This window comes from Anas acuta, chromosome 1 (assembly GCF_963932015.1).
Source record: "Anas acuta chromosome 1, bAnaAcu1.1, whole genome shotgun sequence".
NCBI classification, from domain to species: Eukaryota; Metazoa; Chordata; class Aves; order Anseriformes; family Anatidae; genus Anas; species Anas acuta.
This window is the reverse complement of record NC_088979.1, coordinates 44,206,837-44,227,832: the sequence shown is the minus strand read 5'-3', so window position 1 is coordinate 44,227,832 and position 20,996 is coordinate 44,206,837. Positions and strand designations below refer to the sequence as shown.

Genomic DNA, 20,996 nt, shown 5'->3' with positions numbered 1-20,996 from the left:
TTTTTTGAGTGGAAAGAGGGATCTGTACAAGACCTGTGTTTTTCCATATGCTCAGAAATTATCTGGAAAAGAAAAGTGAGATGATGTTGCTTGCCAATGGCACTAATTCATGGTAGTCAAAACAAATGCTGACTGGCAGAGTTTTCAGAAGTCATCTGCTAAAATGTCAGATTTCTAAAATGGCAGATGACATTCATTTTTCTTAGATGCAAAGTAATGCCTGACAAGAAAAACAATTGATCTCTGAACTAGCTATTATCACTCAGGAAAGAGGTCTTGGAGTTATACATACAATATTGTGAAAACGACAGCTCAATTCTCAGCAGCACTCAAAAGAGCAAATTCAATATTATGAAGTATAAGAAAAGGAATAACAAATGAACCTGAAGCTATTGTTATGCTCTTGTACATATAGAAGGTATGTTCTGAAGTGGATCCTAAGATCAAAAAGACTAATACGGAGATAGAAAAGATATGGAGAAGAGCAACAGGCAAAATAAAGTTACAGACTGGCTTCCTCATAATGAGGAAGCAAATACAGTAGGAGCCTGTATCCACCAGCCCATGGAATAATTGATGTAGGGGTGATAAAGAGCTCTGTAGCCCATTCTATCTCAGCCTTCCATGGGCACACTAGATTTTATGCAACAATTTTTCATTGTTTCCTACAACACAAGAAGTAAGGATCATTGAACAAAATTACAAAGAGCCACGATCCAAACAAACGTGCACATTTTCCAGAGTGTGCATTTAAATTCTGGTGCTGATAGACTTGGGGTGTTGCTGATACCAGATAATAATGTTGACTGAATTTTGAAGAAGTGATGCAGAAAGAATCTGAAAATACAGGTGTAGTCATGTCTTGACAGAGGTCAAAGCTGGAGAGGACATTCAAAACAAGTAATTTTAAGATAAATATATGGTTCTGATATTTGTACTGATCGCTCTATGAAGTGGCAGTAAAGATTTGCAAAGAGCTATGGTTTTAGACATGTTGTGCTTGACTATTGGAGATAGGATTCTGATTTATAGTTTGACAAGCAGGAAAGTGGATAGTTCATCTGTACAAGGATATGTACATTTATGAGCACAAGAATGCACAGAAATTGATACAAAAGAAGAAGAGCAAGACATCAGAAAGAACCTTCTCTCAAATCATACTTCCATTTGTCTCATTTACAGTTCATGCAAAAATCATACATGATCTTCTATTTAGACACTTAATAAATACAAAACTTAATATATAATTTATTTCATTCACACCTTCATGTTTAAGTCCACTCATACATATGAGAATCACAAAATACAACACATATGGAAAACAGCCCTACCTGTCCAAGGTAGTATCAGACCTGTATCGTCCAAGTACAGTTTTCTGATCTTCCTTTTCATTTGTGCTACTGCTATAAAAAGGTTAAGAATGACAATTTGGTAACTGCTTTTATCAAACAACTTGTCACAAATAAAACAATGCATAGGTCTTAAATTTTAAAGTACCATACACAATTTCAGACCATTCAGATGTTAACGGATCCAACTCTGCATCCATTAACTCAACAATTAAGTCATATTTACAATAAGAACAATAAGAATGGATTTGCAATGGAAGCAGCATGACTACACTATAATTGATTAAAGAAAGCTCTTGCTATAAACACGATATAGTAAAGGGGTCATGAGTTTTCTTTGTCAATATCATTAGAAAGACATTTAGACAGTCTACTATACCTGTGTAGGCTATCTTGGGATTTGTACTGGTTAAGCACTGCTCTTCCATAGTTTTCATCAGCACTTCAAGGAAAAGAAAGACAGTGGTTAGCTAAAATTTGAATTATCAAAAAAAAAAAAAAAAGTAGTTTTTGTTTGTTTGTTTGTGTTTGGCAAAAGATTCATGTCTTCAACAAGATTTTACAGTCATTTACCAGTAGCCACACCAACCACACATCTCCAGGTTAGATTACTACGGATTACTACAGACATTTTGGAATGTTTTTATCATATCTTCCTATGTACTGTTCATGGACCAAATAATGAGGGCCTGGTCTCAAGACAAAGTTTCTACTGTAATATAAGTCCCAGTAAATTTCAAATGATTCCAACTTCACTAAACTCAATTTTGTCAATATTTATAATCTTCACACCTGTAAAAATGAGTCAGATGGTATTCTTGCAACTGAAATATATTAAATGTGTATTTTGCATGTAGGGATGAAGATTGAGATACTCATTGCATCTCATTAAATGATCATTGCACAAAAGTCCTGATGAAAAAAAAGTGAAAGTCCAACAGACTAATAGTTCCGAAAGGCAATCAATATTTCATCAAGTAATAGTTATTTGATGAAAATTATGTAATTTTAGGTAATGTAATTCATGAAAAAGTTGACAATCCCAGATTGTCAACTAACTAACACTAAACCAAAGACAGAAGAAATGTACTTCAGATCTTTCCTACCTTTCCTCTTCAGGTCTCTTCTTTATCCAACTGTTATCTTGCAAAAGGGTCCGTCGCTTGTTAGCATCATGTACAACTTGTCTGCTTTTAATTGCAACAGAAGGGCTCTTATTATCTATAAATGCAGAGAAAAGTGTCTTGAAAATGAAAGTATGGGAAAGCTTTGGAAAGTTAAAGTACTGTTAGAAGAGCTGAAATCTGTAGAAGTTCAGCACAGATTGAATCTTCAGCTATCAGATACAGACACAATACTTTTTTTAACATCAGAAAAGAAAAAGCACAAACATGTTTGAAGATCCTGTTTAGTACAGACTCTTCTTGAAAAGTTTGCAGATTAATGCCTACAACCTTTAAGGTTGTAGAAGACCATTTAGAAGACCAGAAGACCAGACTTACAGAAGACCAGTTTACCAAACTGAATTCAGTTTTGTCCCTAATATGATACAGCTTGTTATATTTTTTTTTACTATAAACAAGTTTTATAGATCTGATAAAGGAATTATAAAGTATACATGCAACTGTAATTCCAGGAAAGCTAACCTAATGAATCTTATTTCTCAGGGGGTTGTCTGTGGTTGGATTTTCAGATGTGTGACAAGATACAAATTTCAAATGAACGCTAATCTTGAGATGATCACATGGTCCTCCACCCACACTCAACCCATGTGTGGATTTTCAGGTTCCTCAAAGGGGTCAGATTCCCTCTGAAGCTTTTACCTCAGTGGCTGAACGGAGTGGCTGAAAGAGAGTGAAAGCTCTCTTTTCTAAACAGCTATCTATTTTTACTTAACTTTTTATAAATGCAATACCTTTATGTTTTTAAAGGTTATCAGGACAGACAGACAATCAGACATCTTTCTTACTTATGCTAACAACCTAAAATCTTTGCCCAACAATGCTAATATCTAGTATATTGAGTGACTAACAATAACAATTGATCTATATGAATATGTATTCTTCACTATGTTAGAAATCTGATGTTTATTTCCTTTGGTTTCTCTTTATGAGGAGTTTGACCCAGGAGCAAGGAAAAATATTCAAAGACTATTGTCCATCATTCCCGTTTGTTCTTCTTCCCACTAAATTTCATATCATATCCTTTCAAATAGGATGCTTTTTGAAATGGAATATTTTTTGCTACCATTACAACATTTCCCTTTAAAATGGAAGACTGTAAGTTGAGTCCTAATAGAAACTCCATTTTTGAATTGTAATACGTGCCCAAACTTCCCAAACAAAAGTTGAAAAATTAAATACACAAAACCATTAGTATCCAGTTAATCAACAAACTGACTGATTAAGAATACTGAGTTTATTGTGTTTTTGGTTTTTTTTTTAAGAGATTTCAATGATTTTCTACTAAGTCGTAAATCCTTGAGCATCCATGCAAAAGAACGTCTACACCACCAGATTTCAGGACGTTATTATCTGGTGGTCAGTAGGGACATTAGATTGTAAAGGCTGTGTATAGAAAGATCACACTTCACAGTCCATATTGTGTCATTTGTCAGAGCTGTGTTTGGCATTCTGCTGTGATTTATTAGAAAGTATAGTTCTTGCATTTGATCCAAGAATTTCAGCTGCAGTGATAACATGAAAAATGACAAATAGCTACAGTGAGGGGAACACAAAATCATAACAAAGCACCAAAACATTTACTTTAAGTAACAGAGGCCAAGAGTGATCTTTCAAATACATTTCCTTCATGAAAGAAAAACACTGCAATATTATGATAAAATTCAATCTAAAAATCTATAGCTGACTGCAAACCAAACCGTGCTTGCTCTTAACTGTTGCAATTCACTATAGATACGACCAGATTAATAAATAAAAGAAGACCAGTGAAGGAGTTCATGGACTGGATTCTTCATCATTTGTATTTGCTTAGTTGCAAGCATGCACTCTGGCTTTTTGTTGGACTAGCTCTCTCCAAGAGAAGAGACATACATTTAAGAAGCAGGGATGGAATAGCATGTATGTGTGTTGCTGTCACAACAGGGCTGTTGGTTCTCATCCCAAGGTTTGCTTTTCTTTTTTTGACCAGCACAGATTCAGTCCTTTGAGATTATTACAAAACGAATAGGCACATCAAAGATGGGATATATAAGAACATGCTGACTATCACAGTAGGTTAAGAACAAAGTCATCTATCCTTATTGCATGATTTCCATATCAACCTGTTCACTTCCACTTTAGATAGTTTTCCCTTAAAAATATTTATTGAAACCTGACCTAAAGACTTCAAGATGGAAGGAAGGAAGGAAGGAAGGAAGGAAGGAAGGAAGGAAGGAAGGAAGGAAGGAAGGAAGGAAGGAAGGAAGGAAGGAAGGAAGGAAGGAAGGAAGGAAGGAAACATACATCATAGCCTTGCCTGCATAGCTCCAACAGTTCATTAAAATATCTATTAAAAATCTATTTCACTTCATGCAAACGCAAGAGAGGATGAAGATTAGTTTAAATGTCATTGTCTCACAATCACTGCATGGAGATCATTGTAAGAGGCAAACAAGACTATATGAAGTTCATTTGCTTGAAATATTTATTGTTTTGAATATGCTGTTAGTAATGACTGGAATGTACTAGGCACTTCGATGAACCTACATATAAAACAAAACAAAACAAACACACACACACACACACACACAAAAAAAAAAAAAAACAGCCAAAAAGAACCTGAATGAAGATACAATAGCAAAAACTGTAGCTTCCTATTTTCATAAATACAAAGATATTTTTAATTTGGTGCAATTATTTGCATTGAAAAAAAAAAAAAGAAAAATATGAGTTCAAATATATGCATTCAGAGATAAAACTTCTCTTCAGCACTGATAGCTAATGGCAACTGAAGGGGTGGAAATAACTCCAGCATTCCTTTCATATTAATAGTTTTAGCCAGAGGTGCTTTCAACAGTCTGCAATACATTTAAATCTTTGCTGTGCTTTCCACCATAACCTCCTCTGAATCTTGAAAAAAATGACAGGAACATAACCTAAACACACTGATATGTTGAAGAAATACTCAGTATATACCCAGCTATTAAAATTAGCCTGTTATATACAATATTTTTCTTTTCCAATGCCATTTTAGAACAATTCCTATCACCCACCCAAAAATCACTTGGAATTCATAGAAAACAAGACTTTTTTAATTACTTAGCACAAACAAGGCTTCAGGAGGTCTCCTATAAAGGCAGCAGTCAAAAGATACATATTGACCTTTCTTTTCAAGAAACATCACAAGTAATTTTCTAAGGCTTAAGGCCTAGGATTTGCTGAACAGTACTCATTTCTGGTCTAATCAATTACCTCCCAAGTTTCAATTACAAATTAAATATTGAGTCACATAAGTGCAGGTAACTTATTCCCTTCTTATTTTGGCAGCGGTTTGAGAGACTTGAACAATGGTGTTTCTGCTTACCATTCAATTTTTTTCTTTCTATTTTTTTCCATTTACTGCTTCTTCACTATTTTAACCTTAATCTTTTCAGCAGAGCTTGAAAACGGGAGCAGAGGAATTACTTCTCAAACTCCAGATGAATTCAGCTGCAAGTACTGAACATTAGAAATAAACTGCTGATTTCCAGCTCAAGGGGGACAGGTCGTAGAGCCTATTTCAGGGTGCCAGCCCCCAAAACCAGTTTCCAGAGTCCATGTCCAATTTTGCTGCTTCTGAAGAGCTCTCCTCAGAGGGCAGCGAGCTCATCCCCTCCCTGCCCTCTGCTGCTCTGCAGCAGGGCTGCCTCACCCTGAGCACAGCCTCCAGCGAATGGAAACATCAGCACAAGTTCTTGAAAGTTGTAAATAGATAAACCCACAGATAATAAAGCTGTTTGCAGTCAATCTGCCAGGCAGGTTGCACAGTGCTCATGCCTGTGGTCAAGCTGCTTCCAGTCCTGGCTAGCACTGAAAGCATGGCCACAACCATCTTGATGCACTGCAGCCTCTAATATCTCACCAAAACCAGGCCCTCAACACACCTCAAAACATCTAAGTCTTTAGAAATCCTATGTCCTATCTGACAAGGATTAAACAGATTTTCTCCCTCCTTCCTTACACTGTAATTCTCCTCAAATTCTCCTTATTTCCCAAGTCAGAAGGTGACAGATATTGCCTTCCCATTACCCTCCCAGTTGCCATGCTGCCCTGCAGTTTCCACAAGGCACCCACAAGGAACCACCCTGTTGAACCACACTGCCTGGCTTGCTACCCAGCATGGTGGTTTGGCCTGAATCTCTGCCAGCAGAAGTTTACACACAACACTGCTGGCTTTGCAGCTGACGTGGGTCTGACTGTGAATCCCACAGCTAGCATGTCCCCTGCCAAAGAGTGGTGGTGTGCCCTGGAAAGGTAGCTGCACAATGGGTATGGCCGTGCTTGCAAACAGGAAGGCAAGGAGGCTGTGCTTCAAGCTCTAAGTGCCCAGAGGGAAAATGAAGGAGACTCAGTATTACCGCTTTGATTAGGAGATTGTTTTCGTATGCTGAAAGCTGACATTTTGTTCACTGGGGAGTCCTTCTGTGGGTATCTAGAAGAGAATGACAAAAAAAAAAAAAAAAAAAAAAAAAAAAAAAAGACGTCTGTGAGATTTGGAATCAGCTCAAAAGCCAGCATAAATTCATTTGCCACTTTGATCTTCTCCTTCTACAAGTTTAGTAAGATAGAATGACTTAGAGATAGCTGCAACCTCTTTGAAATGAAGCTCAGACATGGCGTTCACTTTTCCATCCCTCATTATGACAACATATTATCGTGCCCTGCATCTGTGCCTATCTCTCTCTTCTCCTTGTCTGGAGCTTCTTCCCTGAGTATACGTGGGGTGATGAGAGCCTTCAGAGGAAAAGATATAGTAATGAAGACTCATATGAGATGATGAGCTGAATGGGAAGATCTTATCAGCCAGTGGCTCCGAGCAGTGCCTGGAGCACACATGGGCTCACCCAGCTCCGCTGACAGGTCTCACAGCTTCAGTGGCCTGCAGCTAGTACAAGGCTCTGGGGACGGAGGAGGAGGTGTTTCTTCTCCCCTGCAGCAGTTCTCAAGTCACTGACTTCTTTCCACGTCCCAAATGAGGTTAAAAAACAAGCTTCTAAATATGAGGATTTGAAAATACATATATATATGGGAGTTGAGTCACTCAAAAGATTTCATGTTGTACTTTGAAACTCTGAATTTCCATTATCAGTTTTATACAGAAAACATCAAGTAGAACATAATGATATTTTAAAGATGAAAAAAATCTCCCTTCAGAAATAAAAAATCAACAATTCTAACATTAACTTAAGCATGTGGACAAAACTGATCCGCTTTAGGGATTAGTTAGAAATTCTGCAAATTAATTAATTTTTATTTTTTTTTTTAGAAAGCAGCTTTTCCCAAGAAACCAACATTAAGCTGAAATGCTCCCAACCAGCTCCACTTGTTATACTGCTAAGATTTAGAGATGACAACAAAACTATTTTTGTGACAGGGGTGATCATTAAAAATCATAAACATTCCTTGTTCTCTGTGTGTATTTACAGATGTAAACAGTGGATTGACAGACCAGAGCCTATGGCTGTTTCTTTACTGATACAAGGTGAAGATGTTGAATTTTGGCAAAAGCTTAGCAAAGGCATTAAAGCAATGCTTAAAACAAAGCATGGAAATGAAATACTCCAGTGGATGCCACAATGAATTGTGCGTAGAACAGATTTTTTTTGGTATATTTTTACTGCCAGATGATTGCTAAAAGAGCTTATGCTAACCAACCAAACCAACAAAATACCTGGATATAAACAGATCTTTTTATAAAGTAAAGATATAAATACAAAAATAATATTGGAGTACAAAAGTCCACATATTTCTTACCCAGCTCTGAAGTTCCAGATGTTTATAGGAGTTTAATATTTTGACATGTTGATTGAAAAGCTCTGACCCACACTCCTCTCTTTGAGCATTAGTTGTTAGTACCAAACATATGTTGGCACACTGCATGTAGAAAGCATGTGACTGCTGGGTCTGGTTCCCACCCAATAAAAATATGCTCAGGGCTATCATGAGCCTTATTTATTTTGCAATAGGTTACAAAATACCTTTCAAAATTACTGATACAAGGTTTTAAACAGATATGCACTGAATTTCCTAGAAACTATTAAAGTAGTTATCAAGGTTATCGAGCAATCAGTTTTAGATAATGACTAGTCTTGCTATATATTTTCCTGAACTGTCACAGTTGTGTAAGAAATAAGATAGTAGAAAAGGTTCTGATTTATTTATGTTTTCAGCTTAGCACCAGCTGGACATCTGATACTGCCATTTATTTTAGTCCTTGGATAATAGGAAGCTTGACATTTCAGTATATTTCACAAGAAATGAGTGCTGCATTTCTTGACTTTTTTACCTGGAGAAAAAAATACAGAAGTAGAAGGAACTTTGATATATTTTCTAGTCAAGATTTTTAAAGATATTTCCTAGAGGAAATGCATCATAACACATTGAAAACAGAGCCTTTCTTTGTCAAAATTAGACCAAATGTGGTCATTTTAAGGCTTGGAATTTCTTGTAAAAAAATCACACTTTAAATATTTCATATTAAAAATGGCAGGAAATTGCTTTGTAATCTTCATGGTATACTATCTACTTTTTTTTTCCATAGATTCATGATGGGATATGAAATTTTTCACAAAACTGACAAAGAAAGTGTCAGTCATGCATCTTTGTTATGAAACAAACAAGAAACTCTCAGACATTAGTTCAGAAATACAAATTATCTTTGAAGTAAACAATCCTTTTGAGACTCATGCTTAAAATCTACAAGAAAAAAAAATAAATAAAATAAACATACTTTAATGGCGCTGGGACACTGAAAAACAACTGAAAAACAATTTTGCTACTCCCACTTGTGTCCATGCATGATAAAAGAAAGTCAGCAGAGAACTAAGAACAGTCCATAACAAGAGCACTTTCATTCTCCATCATTTAATTGAAACTGTGTTGTCTTATTTTCATTTTTTAATGTTGTTAGGGCAAAACAATATTTCTGTTGCACATGTATATAGCACCCAAAATAAATTACTACCTAGTCTTCAAGCTCCAAAGCAGTACACATAAATAAAAATAAGCTCACTGTTTTGTACAGTCAGTACTGAAAATGTGTCAGGCGTTCAGACATTTCAGACCCAGGCACTTTAGTCTTACAGAATACTGTCATGTTGTCCTCAGGCTTTACTTCTTGCTTTGGTACTTTCAAGTTGTATATCAAAGATTAATCCATTAAAATTTAAAATGCAAATTAAAAAAACACCTACTTTAGTCTCTAGCACAGATAATAAAGAATCATCAGAGTAAGATTTAAATTTCAAGATCTTAAAAATGAAAAGAATCTTGAATAAAGAGGCAGGATACAACTCAAAGCATTTTTTTTCTTGGTCTTCACCGTTGTGTGAAACATCTGTCTATGTAAAGGTGTGCGCATCTGTGTATGTGAAAATAGGAATGGACAGAAGATTGTGAGAATCATGTTATTTTAAAAAGTTCAACTTATAAAGACCTGGAACCATCACATTATTCACGCAAGTCAGTTCACTGTTTTTGTTTGTATGTTTGTTTGTTTGTTTGTTTAAAGCTTTTTACTCCATAAATTAAGTTCTGAGAAAGAGAAGTTGTAGTCCTCTATACTAAAGTAGCAAATTATGTTCAGACATTCTTAATAAGAGCTCAGCCACTGGAGAAAAACAACTCAGCTGGAATGCAAAACAAAAACAAACAGGAATGCATCTCCAGTGCAATTTGAATTTTAAAACAGCGTCAGGAAACTAAAAGAGAATGAAAACTGCCCCAGCCAGTCCAATGAGCTGTTCCCAAAAAGTTTTAAGTCATACCAATCCTAGATTCAGAATCCTCCATGTTTCTGTGGAAATCCAAATACAATCCCAAAGAAACCCAGGAGGAAAAAAAAAAAAAAAAAAAAAAAAAAAAAACACCTTCAAGCATGACTTCAGAGACAGTCAAATGCCTCTCCAAGCTAGTAGCAAGTTATTCAGAAAGCAGCAGGAGTCTTCAATTCTATTTTTATCACAAATAGCCACATTCATGTGTCTGCATCTCCTTTTCACATCCTGATCAGCAGAAGACCTCAGGCTGCCATAAATCTTCAAAGCCAGACCATCTAGTTTTTGGCTAGTCTGAACACACCCATTCTTCCAATACAGAGCTCTCTTGCCTTCTGTGTTTTGTTCTGGGCTGTAGCTTTCTACATAATTAGGTTCCACATATATGCATTGCTGCATTTTGGAAAGAAAAAAAACACACACACACAAAGAATAATAGAAGCATTTCTGGTAAGAATCATTTTTTCCACATTAGACTGAACTAGTTATAGCCAAAAAAAAATCTTTGTTCTTTAGCTTCTAGCTGTGACAGTGACTAAGATCTTATTTATAAATATTTAGATTACGTGTATTTTGCTTTTAATAAACAATATTTCTTTCCTCAGCTTAAAGTTACTGCATATCATCACACTGTACAAGTAATTCACCATAGGAAATCTAAAAATGTAGATGTGAGGTACACCCTCTTCTCTGAAAAGTCAATAAATTTGTTTTTCTACAGCAGTTTTTCATATAAAGTGTTTCCAAACATCAATGTCTAAAATATTAAACTTCCTACTCATGAACTGGACTATACAGAAGATTATAGAAGAAGCATTCTAAAACAAACAAACAAACAGTATTAGAATTTTCCTGTCTTCTGCCTTCTTGTGCTATATTGTTAAAACAAACTAGATTGTAGAGAAGCCTCTGAGTTTAGCATTTCCACATAAAATGCCATATGGAACAAACAGGTTTCTTACACATGGCTCTTCAGAGCCACAGTTTGCTGATTACATGTACTGTGTCCTTAAAGTTCCAACTTTTCAAAAACATCAAACAAATATCTGCCATTTGAATATGAACAGATACTTTGTTCTTTATCCCAAATTCAAAACTTTTCACTAAAATGTCATCTTGAAGCCCAATTTTCTCTAAAGTAAGTTGAAAATTGGGTGTCTTGTGAGTAATCAGAATTCAAAATTTTAGAATTATTCAATTAGAAATCTAACAGATGATTAAGACATTAATGTACCACATCCTTTGTGCTTTAACTGGTTTTCATTCTTTCACTGCAACCTAGGAGAAATTTTGGCCAGAATAACTTCATTGATGATTAAATAAAATGAAGGTTTACTTTGGTTTACCTTCTTGGTTTGTTTGTTTGTTTGTTTGTTTGTTTGTTTTGTTTGTTTGTTTTTTGTTATTTTTCCATTATAACTGTTTAAGTTAATACATAACTTATTTTCCATTTATATGAGATGAATGTCAAGGATATGACATTTTAAAGAAAACAACATTTGATCCTACTTAATCACAGATGCCTAAAACACCACAACATTTCTGTGCCCTCAGTTAACATATTCTATGTCAGGTCAGCAAACTTTGTTATTTTGTCCATCATTTCTCTTGAACATAGTAAGACATAGATGAGCAGCAACTGATTGAAATCTCTTTGTCTTGATTAATGATAGGGATCTCCAAGACTTAGAAATAAGGTACTGGGAAGACACATCATTACAATTCTAAAAAGATAACCATATGTGTGAGATGCAATCTTGCTTGTTTGGAAGTCAACACCAATTTTGCTGTTCTCTATACCCATCATTTCTCCCCTCAAATGAAGATCTATCATAATCCTATCAGAACATTGTGTCTATGCTATCACCCTACCTATACTTAAATAATAATTTGTTTTTCTAAACATGGGTTCACTTCCTCATTGCACATAAAGGCTGTTTTTCAACAATCATAGCTAGAGCCAGCCAAATCTCTATCATCCTTCACGTTGATAAATTTGCTGTTTCGGACAAGCATATGATCCTTTAAATAGCCTTAAAAGTCCACCTTCTCAGATGCAGATCTGTACATATGCTACACTTTCCTCCCTCCAAAATTCTCACCAGCATCCACTGCCGGAGTTCAAGATTGTAAGTCGGGACATGCAAAGGAAAGAACAATGCTGCTGCTAACAGCACAGTACCAAGTACATAGTCTGAGCTTAAAAACAAACACTTGAATATAATTTATATTCTTCAAATTTGTAAGCCACTTGTATCTCTTTATTCAGAAATCTATTCATCTTTTTGTCCTTTTGCTGAAATCCATATGTAAAAATAACTAGATTTATTTCATAGACATTAAAGAACAACAAAAATAAATTCCTGGAATGATTCTTTTTTCGAGTTTCATGTCAGAGAAATAGCAATGTAATGCATTTTTAAACTTCTGGAAATAATATATTTGCATTTAAATGAATATTTTACTATATGTTTTATGTCAGAGAATTGATAATGATAACAACCCTCGTAAAGAACAGGAATAATATGTGCATATAAATAAAAGATAAATCAGGCAAGGCTAGGACAGGCAAGGTTGGGCTAGAGAACACGTGAATGTAAAACAGAAATCATTCATCTATTTGTAGCAGAAAGAACTCTCAAAACTGGTTTTTCAGGACGTGGGCGGAGGAGATTCTGTTTTGAAAGAAATTAAGCTTTGGAACTGTCCCTAATGTATGCTGAAAATGAGCTGCTAAGTCATAACTCAAATTTGTATGTGATTTTTAGTTAGGACTATATGATCAGTTTTAAATGTGTTTTTTTTTTTTTCTTTTTTTTTAACGGAATGTAGAAGGGGAGTAATAATTTCATATTGTATCATATATATATTTTTATTAACCTACTTCCTTTCACTTTGCTAAATTTTAAATGAAAAACCCTTCCTGTTTATGCATGAGTTCAGTTAAATGTGTGGATAAGTCATAATATCAAAATAGAAACGATACTTCTACTATGCCTTTTGCAAAACTGGAAATGATTTCCGAATATTTAACTAGCAGTGTATTCTTAAAAAGCAACCTATTGCTATTTTTCTCTTTAAAATCATATAATTAAGGCACATTCAAGTAAATGAGATTTTAATAATTCTCAGTTTAATTTTAGATAAAAATTCTGAAGAAAGAACAAAGAAACAATAAACCAAGCCAAAGAGCAAAAATAACATTAAAACAGCAATTCATGAAAAGTGGTCTGAATAGTGAGTTTGTCATGAGAGAAATAACACTAAAATGCAATACAATTAGTAATAAAATGTAAGTAAGCAATTAATTAAGATTGTATGGGTAAGAGAAGACTTCAGGAAGGTCTAGGAAATTTGAAGACCTAAACTACGACACTTTAAGGGCTGGGTTTTCATAGCACGGTCTTGGCACTTCTTGAAAATCATAACCCTTGAAGTGTGATCCTAAGTTAGACACTCAGAAATCACAGAACATCTGAAAATGTAGGACTTTTGATACATGATAAAGCAGATATGATAAGCAGAAACATAAACGCCTTACCTAGATATGGCAGAAGTTTGTGTCCTAGTGTTGTTCAGTGTGGTAAGTCAACCTGGAGATACCTGCAAGTGAGGTATAGTCAAAGCAGACGGAGAGTTGAACTGTTGTTCTCCATCCAGCTGTCTGAAAAGCCAAGAGACTTCTCCTTCAGAGGCTGAGTCACTTAAGGAGGAGGTAGGAGGTGTGGAAAAGGGTGGCACCTTGTAGAAATACCAAATCAATTAAAAGTACTGGTAAGTTGTTATACTTCTGTGCTTGCTGTACTTTTCAAGTGCAATAGGGCTGGGCTTCACAAAATAAAATACTTGCGTACACTTTGAAACAGAAAACCAAGCAATTACTATCTGAAACAATATACTGCTCTCATATGGATTTTCCACAGAAAAATATTTTGCAGAGTTAGAGGGCTGCGTCTCATGTAGAGTGTTTCAGGTATTTACACAGGCAAACATAAAGAAAAAGTGCATTTCAACACAGGAAAAATCTGCTGAAGTGTTGTGTGAACACTGGAATCTGATACACATTAGGTATTTGCTTTGTTTGAGTATGTGGGCAGAGGCAAAACATCTGTGGGGGAAAATCCCTCCTACATGAGATCTTGTTTCAAGTCTTATCTGTGCATAGTTACTTTCTCCTTCAGCACAGCCAGTAGTAAAAAGAAAAAAAGAGACTGCCTTTGCTTTTTATTTTGTTTGTTTATTCCTTATAATAACTGCAGTTTGTTTCTCTGTAGGCTAAAACTGACTTACTATTAATAAAGACAGTAGCAGTAAACAATCACTTCATTATAGAATCACAGAATGGTTTGGCTTGGAAGGGACCCTAAAGATCATCTAATTCCAGCCCCAAGATTCAAGAATTTCTTCCTTATATCTGATCTAAACCTACCCTCTTTCCGGTTAAAGCCATTCCCCCTTGTATTATCACTACACTCCCCGACAGAGTCCCTTCCCAGCTTTCCTGTAGGCTCCCTTTAGGTCCTGGAAGGCCATCTTAAGGTCTCCTCGGAGCCTTCTCTTCTCCAGGCTGAACAACCTCAATTCCCTGTCTTCAAAAGATAGGTGCTCCAGCTCTGAGCATCCTCGTGGCCCTCCTCTGGACTCTTTCCATGACAGGAATGTTGTGTAAGACCCTATGTTTCTGTTTGAGACACAGGGTCAGTTTTTAAGGTATCTTATATAAGCCCATGCTTACTGTATATTCAGGGAGCTTTCATATTGAAATATGCGAGACGTTGTTATACAAGATGCTGTGTCACCTAGTCCTATTGTCTTTTGTGAAACTTAAGACCATTCAGTACTAAAAAAGCAAACTGACAAAAGCAACTTAGTAAGTGTATCTTTAGCCATGTTCCTAGTCCTTATTTTTGCTGATGGTTGTGTCTTCACAGGCTTGGTAGTTAGCATGCAGTTACCGTCTAAACATTGGTTACATCTGAAGAAATGCAGCTGATGAAGCCACAGACCAGAAAACACTAAGTATAAACTACCACCTACCACAAGTTTCACAATTAATGAATGCAAGCATACCTTTCTGAACTTTGTACATCTCAGCCTTCAGGTTTCTGAAAGTAAAAATATTTACAACAATCATAGTGTGTTCAAGTATGCTATACTATATCTTTAAATTTTTACAATCAAGATGAAAATGTTTTGAATGCATCTCTGTTCATACATATTGCAGTTTTACATTTCTAACATGCATGCCTCCCAAATGAAACAGAAGTCCTTCTTCATAAGCAATGCACAGTGGGAATTAAGTTAAAAAGAAATTCTAATACTGTTTTCAGTTGAAATGGAAAAATAGCTTTGATTTGTAACAACAACACCTGAGCGTCAGAATATGTTTTTCTTTTGAAGGGTTTTTCTTTCAGAGTCCAGGTGCTGGATGACATTACTTTGTTGACATTTTCAATTCAACCAAAAATGTTCTGCTCACAAATCAGAGATAAACTTAACCTGTCTCACAGCATGGCCTTCTTTGGCCAAAATGTTGAGAAACACAAAAAGAAATGCAACCAATAGTCTATAGAAATTAAATAGATACTTTCCTGTATTTATAACCTTTGAACTCAGCAAAAAAAAAAAAACTATGGGACACAGCAAGCCAGTTCTGCTACCCAAAGTCAGAGGTTTGCTTTAAGAAAGTCTTGCTGACATGGCAGCATAGAACCTCCACAGGAAAATGCATAAATATAAGGAATTCTACCAATGGTACTTACCTCAGCTTAGGAAAAAAGCAGGCCAGACTGTCTGATCTGCAACAGTCAGTGGTGTTATTGGCTGGTAAATTTTTGACATTAGTTACGGTAATTATTTAATGCTTCAAAGCTGGAAAAATAAAAAGAAAAGAGAAAACAAACAAACAAAGCAAAACAAAACAAACAAAAATTATTCTTCAAATTAAAGCAAATATGACTAACTGCTAATCATTCTGTCTGATTTTCTCAATGGTAATTGTACAAGTATTTCACCTGGTGAATGAGGAATATATAATGCAGTAACACATATCAGGAATTCAACATCTTGAGCATAAGTGTACAGTGAAAGTGAACCATAACTATTTCCCATAAACTAACTTCCCATACTCAGAAGAAATTTAGCTTTCAGAAATTCAGAGGAACTCAAATTTTGCCTCTGGATCTCTGTATAACCCACAGATTGTGTGAACTATTCTGCAGTCAGCATTAGAGAAGTCTTGGTTTTAGTCCCTACTTTAAGGCCCTATTTAAGTGAAGGAGGGACAGAAACATAGAGTGAAACAATTGATCAGACTATGTAAATTTGAATCATGTCTCCCTCATTCCATTCCTTGCCTATGATAAAATTCCCCAGATATAGCACAGACGGAGTATTCTGGACACAGATTTTTCAGTGTCAAGACACAGAAATGCAAAAAATACAAGTGAATATATGTCTCTGTATTGTCCACCAATGACTTTCAACTAAAGGATGCAATTTACCTAATCCAGTAGTTCACAGCATTGGGCCATGCTGTCCTATTGATGTATCAGAGTTGAATGAACTCTTTGTGAGTTCAAACTATAAAATAAAATAGCTTTAGTGACAACAGTCACTAATTTAATATCTACCTATTGCCACTGTGTCTATACTTGTTGTGAATTGTGCAAATACTCTGCTTCTTTCGAGGAAAAACAAACAAACAAACAAACAAAAGAGAGATAAGCTTCTTTAAAAAGTAGATACATACACAAATAGCCACAATTCTCAGCTGATACAATGAGGTGTAACTCCACCAAAATCATTCTGATAGCGTGATTCCTATTAGCAGCGTATAAGATCTGACACAGGCATATGAAGGAAAGCAAGAAGTGACTTAGAATTCCTCCTTATATTAACTCATTTAAAAAATAAATAAATTAAATTAAAAAGTAATATAGACACATTAGTGATTAGTAATCAGGTGTCTCTATCTCTTGCTGATCAGACTGCTAGCAAAGTTTGGAGGCCATTTCTTAACAAGTTTATTTGAATTCTTCTTTGACAATCAAACTTCTTTAGTCAGTCAAAGAATTCTTAAAATGCCTCCTAATAAATTGCTAGCTTCTAGAGGGGAGTGTTGACTTTTAAAGTTGTGTAGCACTGGCAGAAAAGTGTACATAACTCATTCAGAAAGACCATCATTTAGATTTGAATGGCTTATTCAGTGTTAGTAAAGTCAAACCTACGTAGCACCCTACAGTGATAATATGTTATTGCCCTTCCTGATTCCTGCCTCTCTCCAAACAGGATAGTTGTGTTCCATGTACTTAGCTTTAGCTTATATTTTTCTATAAAGTCTATGTCTCTCGACAGCTCCTAAAATGTATTTTCTCTACAGGGTTTTCTTGTCATTTTTTGTTGGGTTTCCATTTTTAAGTACAAAACATACTACAAAGTATTGTTCTACCTCCAAATCCTTACTAAGGTTTATAAAGTGGCCATCATATGAAAACAGCATACTGCAGCCTAGCCCTGTTGAGCTGTTATGTGGGTACACAAGAGAGAGACAGGAATGAGCGATGACTCAGCAGGCAACTTTTTGGACAAATACAACTCTGTGACTCCTCCCAAAAAGGAAGGAATACTTTACTGAACACATTATTTTCATAAGCACAACCCTACAAAAGAAAAGTCCTTTAATACTTTGGACCTTCTATTTAGGATTGGGAAACACGTCTTCCAGGATATCAGATGCTATTATTGTTATTGTTGTATCCAAAAGACTTAAAGACATTCTAGCAAGTGATGTTCTAATTTTTCAGTTTCAAGATCCAAATAAAATAGCTATATGTATCCTACATAGTTAAACATACCAAGCCCATTCCCTGGCATAAGGGGAAGTGATACAGCATGGTTTGCATCAATAGGGCTAAACTTGCTTTCCAAAAAGGAGTGTAGCCTTGTCCCCACTCCTATGAGAAACAATACAGGGCTTCTACTAGACATATCCATACCTAAGGTGTTTGTTTGTTTGTTTGTTTGTTTGTTTGTTTGTTTCAGAAGGAACTCACTGGCAAGGACAAAACTATGTCAAGGAGTACACTAACAGATAATGGCACTGACAAATGGGGGATATTGCTCAAGTCTACCCCTACTTAGTTAAGGAGTGTGGCCCAACTCATTTAACCTGATTTTTCCCAAGTGAATCATGTTCAACATAACTTGTGTCAAAAGGTGACAAAATTATAACATACAGAGGTGTCAGCAGTGGATGATGACAGGTTGCCAGCCCGCATGGGTTAGCAGGCAGAAACAGGTAGTTAATGTAACCTTTATTTGGGAGGAGGGTTGCACTGCTGTGCTACCAACATATTTTTCTTGCTAAGGCTTGGTCTAGGATCACCTACATATGTATGCAGCAGTTTTAACAAGTAAGTCAAAAGGAAAGGGTGATTTATGGAAGACAGAACCCAGCCCAGCAAACATAAAGCTATAAATGTAAGGAAATGGTACTCATACATGGGGTGACATCTTTCCCTTGAAGGTGACTCCTCCCCTCATTTCCACTCCAGCCCTACTTCATAAAATTAGGGTATGCTTAGAACTTTTGCTAACTCTGTGTACAGGGTACATTTCAACCCTAGTGACAACAGTTTACCAAGGGAACATATTGCCAATAGGTACACACTTACCAAGACATATTTGTGACTCAGAACTAGGCTAGAAATAGTTCATGAATCCCAGTAAGATTCACAGCTGCAACAGAGAGGAGATAGAGGAATAAGAAATATGGTTTTTTTTTTCCACAGGTAGGTTATTCCAACATTAGATCCCCACAGGATTTCTGAAACCACCTGTAGATTTCTTTTCCCCTATAGATTCTGGTTCTCCTGCACATGGGAAGACATCTCAAAAACAAACAAACAAACAAAAACTTATTGATTTGATGGGAGATGTCCATGGGCATCCTAGCTCAGACTAGGATGTATATTGTAAAGGTAGATAAGCAATTTCCTGGGCAGCCTTGCAAAGCCTAACTACTGGCATTGCCAAGAGCCTGCACTCCTTATTAATAACTCTTTTTCCTCCCCTGGTGTTCAGAGGTCAGAATTTCTCTGCCTAATCTGCCTGCTAGGCTTATCTCAGAGCATGCCTAACGATAGAAATATCATATCAAAGGACAGAAAGAGAAAGCAACAACCTTCCAACTTGGAAAAATCATTTAGACTATTTAGCCCAAGTTCACAGAATCATAGAATGGTTGAGGTAGGAAGGGACATTAAAAATCATTCCACCCCATCTGCCATAGGCAGGGATGCCATCCACCAAATCAGGTTGCCCAGGGCCTGGTACAACCTGGTCTTGAACACCTCCAGGGATGGGGCATCCACAGCTTCTTTGGGTAACCTATTCCAATGCCTCATAACCCTCTGAGTAAAGAATTTCCTCCTAACATCTAATCTAAATCTCCCGTTTTAGTTAAAAACCATTCCCGCTTGTCCTATCATTATCTGCCTGAGCAAAACTACTCTCCATCTTTTTTTACGAGCCCCTTCTAAGTACTGAAAAGGTACAGTGAGGTCACCCTGGCGCCTTCACTTCTTCAGGTTGAACAGCCCCAGCTCTCTCAGCCTTTCCTCACAGAGGTGCTCCAGCACTTTGAACATCTTCGTGGCCCTCCTCTGGACCTGTTCCAACAGCCCCACATACTTCCTCCACTCCAGGTGGGGCCCCATAAGGGCAGAGCACAGGGGGACAATCCCCTCTCTTGACCTGCTGGCCAATTCTCTTTGATACAGCCCAGGATGCAGTAAGCCTTCTGAGCTGCACGCACACACTGATGGCTCCTGTCAAGCTTTTCATTCACCAGAATACCCAAGTCCTTCTCTGCAGGGCTACTCTCAATGAGTTCTTCTCCCAACCTGTACTCATATTTGGGATTGCCCCGGCCCAGATGCAACACCTTGCACTTGGCCTTGTTGAACCTCATTAGGTTTACATGGGACCACTTTTCAAGTTTGTCCAGGTCCCTTTGGATGGCATCCCTTCCTTCTCTGCACCACTCAGCTTGGTGCAAACTTGCTGAGGGTGCACTCAATTCCACTGTCTATGTTGTTCTTGAAGATATTAAACAATACCAGTCCCAGGACAGACCCCTGAGGGACACTGCTCATCACTGGCCTCCACCTGGTCATAGCTATTGACCACCTCTCTCTGGGTGTGGCCTTCAAGCCAATTCCTTATCCAGTGAATAGTCCACCCTTCAAATCCATATCACTCCAATTTGGAGATCAGGATGTCGTGTGGGACTAGATGATCTTCAGAGGTCCCTTCCAATCTCATCCATTCTGTGACTGTGTCAGAAGCCTTACAGAAGTCCAAGTAGATGACATCGGTCAGTCTTCCCTTGTTAACTGATGCAGTCACTCCATCATATAAGACTACCAGATTTGTCAGGTACAATTTGCCCTTGGTGAAGCCATGCTGACTCTCTCAGATCACCTCCTTATCTTGCATGTCTTAACATCACTTCCAAGAGGATCTGTTCCATGATCTTGCCAGGCAGAGGTGAGGCTTTCTGGTCCGTAGTTCCCCAGGTGCTCGTTTCTACCCTTTTGAAAAATGGGAGTGATATTTTCCTTTTTCCAGTCACCAGGGTCTTCACCTGACTGACAGGCCTTCTTAAATAT

The 20,996-nt window shown here is 36.7% G+C and overlaps 1 protein-coding gene across 6 annotated transcripts in view; it reads right to left on the bottom strand.

Annotated features, from left to right (window-relative positions):
- SCEL (sciellin) overlaps window positions 1–20,996 on the bottom strand; it is a 96,165-nt gene that overhangs the window by 36,413 nt on the left and 38,756 nt on the right. For 2 of the 6 annotated variants that reach the window (XM_068676715.1, XM_068676710.1), the window contains exons 2-8: window positions 16,086–16,194; window positions 15,394–15,428; window positions 13,865–14,064; window positions 6,907–6,980; window positions 2,456–2,570; window positions 1,729–1,791; window positions 1,332–1,403 (exon numbers count right to left, since the gene is read on the bottom strand). In XM_068676715.1, the coding sequence (XP_068532816.1) occupies window positions 1,332–1,403; window positions 1,729–1,791; window positions 2,456–2,570; window positions 6,907–6,949 (293 nt within the window). In that variant the 5' untranslated portion in view covers window positions 6,950–6,980; window positions 13,865–14,064; window positions 15,394–15,428; window positions 16,086–16,194. Of the gene's footprint in view, window positions 1–1,331; window positions 1,404–1,728; window positions 1,792–2,455; window positions 2,571–6,906; window positions 6,981–8,302; window positions 8,401–13,864; window positions 14,065–15,393; window positions 15,429–16,085; window positions 16,195–20,996 lie in introns of those variants that run through there. The other 4 variants (XM_068676719.1, XM_068676716.1, XM_068676717.1 and 1 more) reach the window with 4 other exon arrangements.